Source organism: Geotrypetes seraphini, chromosome 2 (assembly GCF_902459505.1).
Source record: "Geotrypetes seraphini chromosome 2, aGeoSer1.1, whole genome shotgun sequence".
Taxonomy (NCBI): Eukaryota; Metazoa; Chordata; class Amphibia; order Gymnophiona; family Dermophiidae; genus Geotrypetes; species Geotrypetes seraphini.
The window spans coordinates 361,099,468-361,111,954 of record NC_047085.1 but is presented as its reverse complement, the minus strand read 5'-3'; the positions used below and the strand labels follow the sequence as shown (position 1 = coordinate 361,111,954).

General features: G+C 37.4%; 1 protein-coding gene across 6 annotated transcripts in view; it reads left to right on the top strand.

Annotated features, from left to right (window-relative positions):
* The window catches only part of GRB10 (growth factor receptor bound protein 10), a 459,832-nt gene extending 448,109 nt beyond the window's left edge, over window positions 1-11,723 (top strand). For all 6 annotated transcript variants that reach the window (XM_033930513.1, XM_033930516.1, XM_033930517.1 and 3 more), the window contains 2 exons: window positions 4,344-4,437; window positions 7,102-11,723. In XM_033930513.1, the coding sequence (XP_033786404.1) occupies window positions 4,344-4,437; window positions 7,102-7,248 (241 nt within the window). In that variant the 3' untranslated portion in view covers window positions 7,249-11,723. The remainder of the gene's footprint in view (window positions 1-4,343; window positions 4,438-7,101) is intronic.
* Window positions 11,724-12,487: the final 764 nt, after the last annotated feature.

Genomic DNA, 12,487 nt, shown 5'->3' with positions numbered 1-12,487 from the left:
GAAGACTCCAGGCTCACCCCCAAAGTAGGATCGGTCTCCTCACTTGAGCGGTAGTTTGAACCAGATGCTGAGGGGTCCCAAGCGCCAGAGGGTTAGGACGGGAAGTCCCTTTCCTCTTTCCCATTTAAGAACAGGGAAGAGTCATCATGCAGCGCTGGAAACTAACCCCCACAGCTTGCTGCATCCATTCAAGCGTCCATCCTCAATGCCATCTTGATCCTGGAGGCTGTTAGTCTTATTCTTTAAAATCATAGGCTGACGTCCCAGAATCATTGTACTTTCAACCTCAACCACAATATTGCAGTGGGTACATGTTCTACATCACGAAGGTCCTGGTTTCTTTTCAATCAACCTTAAAGGCCATAAATCTAAGGAGCACAATAGATTTTTAAGATTACAATACCTACTGTATGCAATTACACATTTCAATTTTTGAAAACTTGATTCTACTTCCATCATCCTCCAATTTTTTTTTTATTTTTTTTTTTAAATTAATAGATAACGCTAGAGGAGAAAACTTCAGAACACAATTAATTTTATCTTGCTTACTATCTTTTGCCCTGTATTCCAACAATGCAGACCTCAAGCTGAACCAGGCTCTTTTTACTGCTTTCTGCACAACACTCTTAGGTATTGAAGATATGTGAACACCATGGGCATGTCCAGCTGCTATTAATAATTAAAATTGGAAAATTAAAGTTTCTGAGGGAGCTCAGGATCGCCAGGTTGTCTAACAAGGGGTGAACCGGCACAGGTTGGAAGCATAGGATATCAACGTGATATAAATTTCTTAGATAATGCTTCATCCTTATCCAAAAATTCTTTATTTGAAGAACAAATTCTTCTAATCCTAAAAAATTGCGATACCAGAAGGCTGTTTCTTCAATTGAGGTGTGTTTAAACTGCCATTCTGAAGGTATGTAGTCCGATCAGTCTTTTTAGTAAATACTCTAGTGGAAAATGTATTATTCTGCCAATGTATGGCTACATCCAAAAAATAATTTTCAGTAGCATGGTTAGATATTTCAGATTTAATAGTCGGATGGCATTGATTAAGGTATCAAATTGTAAATGAATTTTTTGTCAAAATTTTTTACTTTTAAGATATATAGTAAATAGACAAAAAAAATCACTACCCTGTGAACTGTCACTGTAAACCAGTAGTTCCCAAACCCTGTCCTGGGGGACCCCCAGCCAGTCGGGTTTTCAAGATATCCCTAATGAATATGCATGAGAGAGATTTGCATATAATGGAAGCGACAGGTATGCAAATCTCTCTCATGCATATTCATTAGGGATATCTTAAAAACTCGACTGGCTGGGGGTCCCCCAGGACAGGGTTTGGGAACCACTGCTGTAAACAAAGAATTAATCAAACGAGCCTCAGACACACTGACTGAATATATAATTACAAGTTAGGCACTTTTAACCAATAAGGCAACATGTCCTTAATCATCAGCTCCTCTTACATGTCAGGTGGGAAATTCAGTAAAAAACTCAGACACAGTCCGAGAAAAACTTCAACCCTACCCGAATGTAGAGTAAGATATAATCACCAGTGTACAGTCACACAGCAGCGTGCCACAAAGTTAAACAAAAAAGTGCACGAAACAAAAAAGCCAAGTACTTAACTGGTAGAAAAAAATAGTAGTGGGTCCTCCAGGTTGGTTCAGGAACTGTCTCAACTCAGGCTGCAAATACTCCAGTCTCACAATGGCTGGCAGCACACAGCAAGTATAAAAAAGAAAAACTAGCCATGCTTCCACACAGTCTTACAAAGTTTCAAGTTTATTAGGTTTTTATATACCGCCTATCAAGGTTATCTAAGCAGTTTTAACAATCAGGTACTCAAGCATTTTCCCTATCTGTCCCGGTGGGCTCACAATCTATCTAACGTACCTGGGGCTATGGAGGATTAAGTGACTTGCCCAGGATCACAAGGAGCAGCGCTGGATTTGAATCCACAACCCCAGGGTGCTGAGGCTGTAGCTTCAACCACTGCGCCACACACTCCTCCAAAGAGTTCTCACAGGAGCCAACTTCAGTTGTAGCACACACTCGGTCCCAAAGGCAAACAGTTCTTCAGCCATGCCCAAAGGTAGCCCAGCACACTGTTCACAATCTTCCCAGAATGTACTCACAGCCAATGGAAAATAAAGAAGCCAATGTTTTTTTTGTTTTGTGCACTTTTTTGTTTAACTTTGTGGCACACTGCTTTGTGACTGTACACTGGTGATTTTATCTTACTCTACAGTCAGGTGGGGTTGAAGTTTTTCTCGGACTGTGTCTGAGTTTTTTTTACTGGATTTCCCACCTGACATGTAAGAGGAGCTGATGATTAAGGTCATGTTGCCTTATTGGCTAAAAGTACCTGTAATTATATATTCAGTCAGTGTGTCTGAGGCTCGCTTGATTAATTCTTTATTTACAGTGACATTTCCCAGGGTAGTGACTTTTTTGTCTGTTGATTAAGCTATGTCACAAACGCTAGTAAGAGTAAGGTCTCCTCAGATCCTTTCCACAGTAAGAATATATCGTCTATAAATTGACACCAAAAAGGAATGCAAGAAAAACTTGGGGAGACGTACACATATTTTTGTTCAAAATCCACCATGAAGCAATTGGCCATCAATTATGCAAAAGAAGTACCCATCACTACCCCCAATCGCTGTTCATAAAAAACCCCATCAAAAATAAAATAATTCTACTACATTGCCAATTTAGTCAATTCCAACAATAATTCCATAGGCACAGTATGGGGACAGAGTGATATTAGTATATAAGGATCTTACATTAAGGGTCACCATTAATTAATCCCTGATGAAACAGAGATTCCTTAGAAAGTAATAACTGCAAAAAATGTGTGGTATCTTGAATATAAGAAGGAATAAATTCCATACAGGATGACAAAAAAATCATCCACATATTTACATATTTGCTCTAAAAAGAAGTTAGTGGAAGACACAATGTGATGTCCAGGGGGGTTATGCAGAGATTTATGGATCTTCGGGAGTAAATATAATATAGGCACTTGAAAGTTCAGATTACAAAAATATTTCTCCTCTTGATCCCCTCTGGGGATAATTTATTGCTTGCAGTAGTCAACTAATGCAGCACTATGACCCTCAACATTTGCAAGCGTTTCTGTAGATCAAGTAGTTCTGTCCATGATGAGTTCAACAGAACAGAACCTGTGTTTTTTAAAGAATGACTCGTCTTTTTGAAATCATTACAATTGCGGTCATGATAGCGGCCTGTCAGATTTTACCGCAAACATTAGAGGATCTTCCTCTGTGTCAAGATCTTAAATCTGATACACCATTACACATACACATTCAAATAGGGTATGGTGATGTCAGGGTATTCCTACCAATGGATGGGCTTTGGCATTCTGAATAAGCTTCAATGTTTTAACACATCTGTGAAATGCCTAAATATAAAGAATTGTGGTTGTCTAGGTGAGAAAACACCAGACTGTGCACAGATAGTATCGAGGATTTAAGTTTATTCAGAATTTGTGCCGAAAGAAAAATTTAATGACAGCTGTAACTTGGTTATATATGGTCAACAGAGAATCTAAAATAACTCCAAAACTACAGAACATCTGTGTAATCAACAACTGTACAGTATATCCTGAAACAATGCAAAAGGGCAATGTCAGTAATACTTGATTAACAACCATTATCTTGACCTTTGAAAGAGTCGGGACAAGCCAATTTGCATATGCCAGTAACCTATGAACAGAAATAGTGAATGGACAATCAAAAGAAAAGGGTGGGTGAGAGCAGTTTGGTATGGCAGTTGGAGGGGATATTTTTGTGGGTGGGGGTGGTATGTGGATAGATGGGGCAATTTGCAGGGTGCTGTGACGAATGTGTATGGGGATAGTTTTGGGGATATGAGAGCATTTGGGGAATGAGGTAGTGTTGGGGGAGTTAGGGGCAGTTGGAGGATGTATGAATTTGGAAGCCACCTTTCAAACTGCTTTCCATGACTCCATGAACTCTTCCCTCTCCCCCCCCCCCCCCCCCCACTGACTGATTTGGCCCATTTTTACCTCAGTAAGGGGTGGGTTACTGGTTTTTCTCTCATGCCAAGTTATATCCCATCAAGTTATATCACATTCCATTAAATCTTAAGAGTTATTTTGCCCCCAGACAGATGAATGGACAAATAGACATTTTTATTACGGTTATTTTTATTTGATATATTAATTTGTGGACCTCTCTTGTATAATTCTCTCCCATTTCTATTGGGTTGAGGGGGAAAAAATGCAATGGCAGCTTGCATGGTGCCAGTAAATATTCCTTTTCATGGTACTTGCATGTTTCCACCTTTTGTAGGTTATTTCTTCTCAGAGACGGACACAGTAATCCAAAGGCATTTGTTCTTACATTGTGTCATAATCAGAAAATAAAGCATTTCCAGATCCTACCGGTAAGTAGAGCTACTGATGTATCATCACTATCTCTATGTTGTTATTTTTTAATGAAACTATTTTAAAATATTGGTGTGGCTATGCTCTTTCAAGTTTATATACCCATGTCTGTCTTCTGAAATGCAATTTTCCAAACAACCATGCAAGTAGTAGTGACCTCTGATTTTCCAATTTTTTTCAAATTCTTTAGATCAAGGTTAGAGATTTTTTTTGTCAAATTAAAGTCCATGGTGATCTTCAAGCTTTTTGTTTTTCATAAAATGCTGCCTTATTTAAGAACATAAGAGCATAAGAAGTTGCCTCCACTGGGTCAGACCAGAGGTCCATCGCGCCCATCAGGTCCATGACCTGTCAGGTTTTCTTGATTTAGCCCTATGTCCCCTTATTTTTCTATCTATATTCCTTCTATACCCTATCTACCCCTATCTGTACCCCTCAATCCCCCTATCCTTCAGGAATCTATCCAATCCCTCTTTGAATCCCCTTAGTGTACTCTGCCCGATCACATCCTCTGGGAGAGTGTTCCATGTGTAAATTCTTGAATTGTTTCACATGGTTTATATTTTGGTACCCTATATATTTTTTAATTTATTTTGCTTAATTTATAGAGCTGTTCTCTATATGCCCAGGTTATTTTGACTTAATGGCTTATCAGCCTCGAGGACATGAATATTGTTTCTCATGTGATCGAAAGGATTATATGGTGATGGCTATTCACAAATTAACGACAATACCCTAGTTATATTTCTAGGATTTAAATTGCACTAATTAATGCCTTTGTAAACAAGAATGGATCCTCATATGATGGTTAAAAGATTATTTTTAAAAAATTTGACAACCAAATAAAGTCCCCTTTTGTTAAATAAAATCACTTACAGGAAGGGACTGAATATTAAAAAATACTATTTTAATTCTACCAAAAGTATTTGTGTTGAAAAGGAGACTTTCAGAAACAACCTGCCACAAAATACTCATCAGTTCCAAGAGTGTATGTTAAATGAAAGTGCCATGTTTTATTTTCAGTGCTACATTATTTTAACAGCTAATCATTTCTTGCTCAAATCTATTATTTGTATCCCTGACTCAACACTTTTCATTTTAACACGCTTTTGGAACCAAAGAGTATCCGTGTTGTAGGTTATGTTTCTGAATGTTTCCATTTTGACTTGATGACATCACACACATGTGTGGATGCCCTCCAGACGCAGCCTTAAACCCAGAAAAACTGCTGGGTTTTCAAAAAACACCCAAACACCTGGACAGTCCTCTAAAAAGAGAACATGTCTGGTAAATCCAGACATATGGTAACCCCTAACCAATGGTGTCTCCTAAGCTGCTGGTCCTGCTTCTTTTGCAGCTTATTGGCTAGCTAAGGAATGCCTGACCAATGGGCTGTAGGCGGAGACATGAGCAGTAGCTACAGAGACACTGTCTCTCTTCCTGCTTCTCTAGATTAGGAAGATTTCAGCTCTGATGTCTGGGCAGTGCATGGAAGACTATTCGGGGTTGTCTAGCACCCAGAGAGCTGGCACTTATGGCAAAATTCCTGCTTCCTCACCATGATTCAGTTCTCTGTAAGTTTGAGCCGAGCAGTGCCGTAAGTTTGGATTAATCTCATGGTTTCAGTCTTGTGAGACTTGAAACCATGAGACCAACCTGAACTTCTGGCACCATGCAGCTCGGACTTGCCAAGTCACGTTGAAGAAGCAGGAAGTCCATTGTTTGTTCTGCAACTGAAACCAGGTAAGGGGAAAGAGATTGGGTAAAGACTAAGAGAGAGCAAGTAGACTGAATGAAAGCTGCGGGTAGATGAGACAGAGGCTATGAAGGAATAACACACTGCAGTGTTTAGACACTATTTGATGAAGCATATGGCAAAATACAATCGTGCATATTTTGGCCCTCCAAATGTTATAAAATGTGGCCCCTGATAGAAAAAGGTTGGACAAGTCTGGTCTAAACAATATTCCTTAAATTGTAACATCCATGCCACACTGCCTGTGAATTTTGGAAAACACCATTCAGGACATTGTAACTGATATTTTTGAGGGAAATGGGGTGATGGCCATGTTAGTCCACTATTCAAGGTAATATGTAGAAATAAGACAAAGGAAATAAGGTAATACCTTTTTTATTGGACTAAATCAATGCATTTTATGATGAGCAACCTTTCTTCAGATCAGAGATAGTCCAATAAAAAAAGTATTACCTTATTTCCTTTGTTTTATTTCTATATATTACTTTGATATTTTTGAAACCTTTTTATATGCCATCTTATGCAAAGGTAATACTCATGTGGCAAAGTTGCCAACTCATGAAAATACTTTTTGTGCTGACAGGTCTGTTGAATTTTTATATTTGTTTTACTGGCTTCATTTTGTGCACAGCTGGACTTAACATGTCAGAATTCCCCCCATTTTATGCACTGAGATATAGTACCTAGTTCTCAAGTACTGAAGTCTCACAGAGCCCGAGGCCTTGATATCGGAGATGTAGGCCCTGCCACTTTTATTTTATTTTATTTTTTTAATAACTGAAGTTAAATTGTTCATTTTGTTTTTAAGTTTATTGGCAATTGACTTAATATCTTAGCATAGACAATCAACTAATGTAAATGAAATTTGCCTAACTTGCACAGGGCTTTTTATTTTTATTTTCTACAGCATGACGAAAATGGACAACTATTCTTTAGCCTTGACGATGGGAGTACCAAATTCTCAGATTTAATTCAGCTGGTTGAATTCCATCAACTAAACAAAGGCGTTTTGCCCTGCAAACTCAAACACCACTGTATAAGAGTGTCGTTATGACATCACAGCCTAGAATTTCACCTTGGCTGGATTAGTTAATTGAAGAATTCTAGAGCGTTGGCATCGGGAACTGAGAGCCGATAAAAGTATTATGCGCCTTGGACTCGAAAAGGGACAAACGAGCAACAGAGCAGTGCCTACTTATTTCTGCAACACCTGCAAATTAGTGCTTCTGGATGACCAAACGTCATCCTAAAAGAAAAGGGGTATGTGAAATCATGTGTAAATTCTGAAATGCAATCGAACGTGATCTGCTTGCGGGTCCACTTAACAGCTGCACGTTGTGTGGAGATGTGTCTGCAGGGGGAGGGGGAGAACAAGAAAGAAAAACTTTCCCTGGAATAATCTTGACAAATAAGACTGGTGTGTTTACTTTTTTTTTTTTTTTTTGTATCGAGAGAACATTTTTTTGCACTCCTATGTTTGCATATTTAATACAGCCTTTATTGGGAGCTGATGTGGTGTATGTAATTCACCTAGAGCTTGTGTTACTTGGAGATCTTAAGGTCTGTAGCGCACCACAGCCTAAAAGGACAAGAGATCAGAACTGCCTGCCAAGTGGTTTCACTATAAGTACCTTTGGGGAGACAATATGAAGGCAAAACGTATTCTTGCTTGCTTCCTCCCTCCAAATATGCCATTGCCTTTTTTGTAAAATGACTGTTATCTGGGTCATACTGAGTAGCGCCCATTCAAAACAGTCTCTTAATCAGATTTCTATGCACAAAGTGTTCTGTTTTCTTTTATTGCCAGGAATTTTTTTTCAGTCCAGTGATTTTTTTTTCCACAGGGAAATACACTGTTACATAGTAAACTCGGGCTGAGTAACTATATAATTTTTTTTTAACTAGATGTATGTATGTTTGTGTGTGTGTGTGTGTGTGCACACGCATATGTGTATGAGAGAAATATTTTTGAGCTGATATTCTACTATGATACACATCAGTATTTAATAGCTTTGTTACCCATGGTTCCTTCAGACTTATTTCACAAAGCTTTATTTGGCATAAGAGGTAAGCACAGCAATGATGAAGAACGCTGCCATACGTTATTAGGAACGCATGTCCTTTGGCAAGTGAGTGTTGTTGTTTTTTTTTTTTTCTTATGGGCTTATCCTGCCAGGACTCGAATCACTGGATTCCTCTGCTGAAGGGCTACAGAATGGCAGTGTTCCAAACCATTTAATCTGCATGTGTAATGACAAGAATAGGTTATGTACAGTAGCTAATACATATCAACTCTCTCAGTGATATAGAAACACTGTATTTTAGTTTACAGATCACCTAGTATTTTTTTTTCTATGTGTTTTAAGGAATGAAGAACATTTCTTTTTGCATTTTAGAACAGGTTTCTCTGAAATGTACATAATGAGGAGGGGCGTGAAGGAATGGTTTTTCTTTGCCTTATTAACCGAGGTATTTGTGATCTTTAAGGAACTCCCAACAAACACTCAGGCAACCCTTTTTATTTTTCCTCCCTGGGCACACAGAACTAAAAACTCCTTTGAAGTATAGTTTTCTACACTTGGATGCATACAGATTTATTAAAAGAAAAAAAAAAAAAAAGAAATCCCTGTAACTTTCTAACCTGCATTGTCTCTTCATTGTCTTGTATGAAACATCAAACTATGTTCCTTGGGCTCAACTGCAATATCATTTACTTGATTTATAACCTCTTATCGTCAAAGGGAGACCCTGCCAAATGCAGTCTGTTTTCAGGACACAGCAAGACAGTTTGGTTTTTAAGATATCAGCAACGAATATGCATGATATAGATTTGCATACAATGGAGGCGGTGCATGCAATTTTTCTCGTGTACGTTCATTATGAATATCCTGAAAAACCTGACTGGCTGAGTATGTCCTAAGGACTAGGTTGAGAACCCTTGCCCTAGATTTCTTAAATGTTCTTTATGAAAAGTTGGTTTAGTGGGGTAATAAGCCTAAGTCACTGACTTTTAGGGTTTTCAGTGCAGAGAAACAAAAATAATATAGAAATTACAGTAACAGCTAACAAGAGTTTGCTGATATGATATGCTTTTTTTTTTTTTTTTTTTTACATCTTACAGAAATGCCCTTCATACCTTTGAGATCATGCTAGTTTCTAAATCTTAGAGTTCATGCTGCATGTTTTTGTCTCCCCATATCCACTTAAATTCTCTTAAATTTTAAAAAAGACACCTTTATAGCCACTTTCCAATATTAGTTATTCTTTGTTTCATTTTAACCGATTCATCATCGAACATAGTAGATATTTTCATAGTTTTTTTGTAAAAGTAAAAAAGTTTTTGTTTTTCTTCTGTATTTTTGTAGTTGGCTCTTTTTTTTTTTTTTTTGTCTTATAAACCACTGGCATATTCTTTGATATGTTACAATCCATTTTTATGTTGCTTGAAGTTTAGTTTGATATACCACAAATATAAAAATAAAATGTAAAATCTAAGTGGTTTACAATAAAAAGCTGCCCCTCCACTGAGCCAACTAGAATCCCTGCCAGCCCAAACTTTTACATTTCATTAGTGACTTTCAGAGGGAAAAACTGTCCCTCAACATGTCCAAACGGTATAGTGAAGGTCTATATTTTAAAAAGCACAGAATAAGCTATGTATTCCGAATATTCCTAGGAGGGATTATTTGCACAGATCATTTTATATGTGAAGTAATAGGAAAGAAAAAGGTAATAACCAAAGTAAAGTGTGATCATTACGAGAGATGTACATGGAGAGCACTTTTGTTTGCATTTTTTCATCGGTTTTGTTGCTGTGTTCCAGCGCATGCTAATGCAGAAAACTGAAGCACAAATTTAGGGTTCTTTTTCCACCATTTTGGATTGGAAACACAGTGAAACCAGTGGAATTTTCCATGTTTTAAATGACTGCTCATCCCTTGATTTCTTGTAGCATTAGCATGACTGAAGCAGAATGATGTTAAGAGGTTCTATATATAGGGAAATTTGTCTTTTGGGATTTTCCTATGAAGTGGCTAGAAATTTGCTGTTTTTCAGGACAAGCTGCCAAGTGACCAGTAGAATTGTTGGATCAAGTAATGCAGAAATTAATAGTAGGATTCACTTGGCAAGATGAAAAAAACATTAATATTTGGGGTTATATGGGGGACATTACCAGCTTGCTCCTAGAATGTGATATTTAATTAGTATGAAATAAACAATCCTGTTTAATGTATTTTCAGCTAACTTTTAGAGTTAGGCTAGTTATTATATGGAGCTGCCCTCCCCTCCCCCCCAAAAAATGTGGTGGTTGTAGCCACCTTTCAAGGGAAAGGCTAAAGGACAGGTGAAGTTCTGGATATAGTACATCAATGTAACACTTTAAATCCTACTTTTCAAAGTTCGAAAACTTGAAAAACCAGTCATGATTTTAGATAACCAGTTGCTGCCATCTGGTGTTTGGGATAAGCTTTGCAGGTATCTATCCCAATACAGTACTTTCTTACACTATGACCCTTAAGGCAAATGGAATAGCAAATTTTCTAAAGCAACAGGGCTTCACTTTGCAGTGATGGGTTGGGAAAGAGATGAGGTGGAGTGCATGGAGCAGGAAGACAGAGTGTCAAATGATCCTGGCAAATATTTGGCATTTTGCAAAGTTTCATAATTATAAGCTTGCAGCTTGTTTAAAACAAGAATTTCAATTCATTAATTGTATTTTTTGAATGCATATTTTCCCCTGTTTTCTGAAGACGTAGCCAAATTTAGAGTGGCAGTTAAATTACTTGATAAGATAATGGGGGGGAAGGGTCTGCTATAAAATGTGTGTGTTTTGGGGAGGAGGGGAGGTTATGGAAGTATTGGCAGAGACTCCATTTGCAGGGAAAATTTCCATGCTGGCTTCTAGCTCAGAACACCATGAACTGAAGGAAATTTGTGTTTTTATTTTTATATTTGAATCACATGAATGTAAAGGGGAATGCTCAGGGTTGTTTCAGAGCCTGTTGAATTTGGTTTTTAAAAAAATCTTTTTGTCTGATTTTATTTTTTAAATAAAGTATTTCATGTAGCAAATTTTAAATATGTCGAAGGAAATACCAAACGCTTTTGGTGATCGAGTTTCTTACGTAGAGTTAAATTATGTTACAAATAGATATAAGCATACAAAAGCTTGTTAATCCTTGAAATAAACATGTGCCTCAGTTTTGGGTATTTTTTTTAGATGCTTTTGTCTGATCTTTTCTGCACTAAATACCTGACAGTTTGACCAATCAATGCACCTTTCCAGTGGCAAGACTCTTGACGTAAGATTTATAATGTCACAATGCAAAATTTAATGACTGTATAGAATGGAATAGAGTTTTCAGGGAATTCAAAAGGTATTAACTTAATGAGACAAAACCTTTATTCAGTATGCTTTGCTTCATACTGTAAATAGCTTTTTTTGGCCTGGTATTTTTGTACAAATAAAGGACTGATAATTGTTTCTTGTAATTTAGGAATAAACATTAATACATTGCTTATCTTTAATTTGATCCTTTTCTCTATTTTAACTAGCTGGTCTCCCTTATATCTGAGTGATGGTTGTAGGAGGAGGCCTGAACCCGAGGCCCCCTGTGTCACTGGTCAAAACCAGCAATGGGATCTGATAGAATGAGCTTTCATTCAGAAGTATCCAAGGAAGGTCCCTTATTTAATATCTTCCAGTCCAGCAATGTGATTTATTTATTGATTTTTATTAACTGCTTTTATGAGGAGACTGTACAGTAGGTACAATTTAAAACTTAAAATTTTGTGTAACAGAATGACACTAATAAAATGACCAAATATAAGTATACATACAATCAAGGAGGTAAATTTGGAAATGGCAAATTTTATTTATTGGGATTTGTTAATTGCCTTTATGAAGAGATTCACCCAAGTAGAAACCTAATAATGAACCAATATGAAGCAGTATCAGAAATATACATTTAATAGTACACTGTAAAACAATCATAGAACTATGAAACATGTCATTACAGCACAAATACTATAATAGGTGGCATGGAAGAATAGTCAAATAACAGATATAGGGGCTCATTTTCAAAACACTTAGGGCTACTTTTATTAAGGTGCACTAGCGTTTTTAGCACGCGCTGCATTGCTACATACCAAGAACTAACGCCAGCTCAATGGTGGCGTTAGCATCTAACGCGCACGGCAATGCAGTGCACGCTAAAACCGCTAGCGCAGCTTAGTAAAAGGAGCCCTTAGACACCCAAAGTACCAAGAGTAATCTGTGGCTCTTTGTGTGT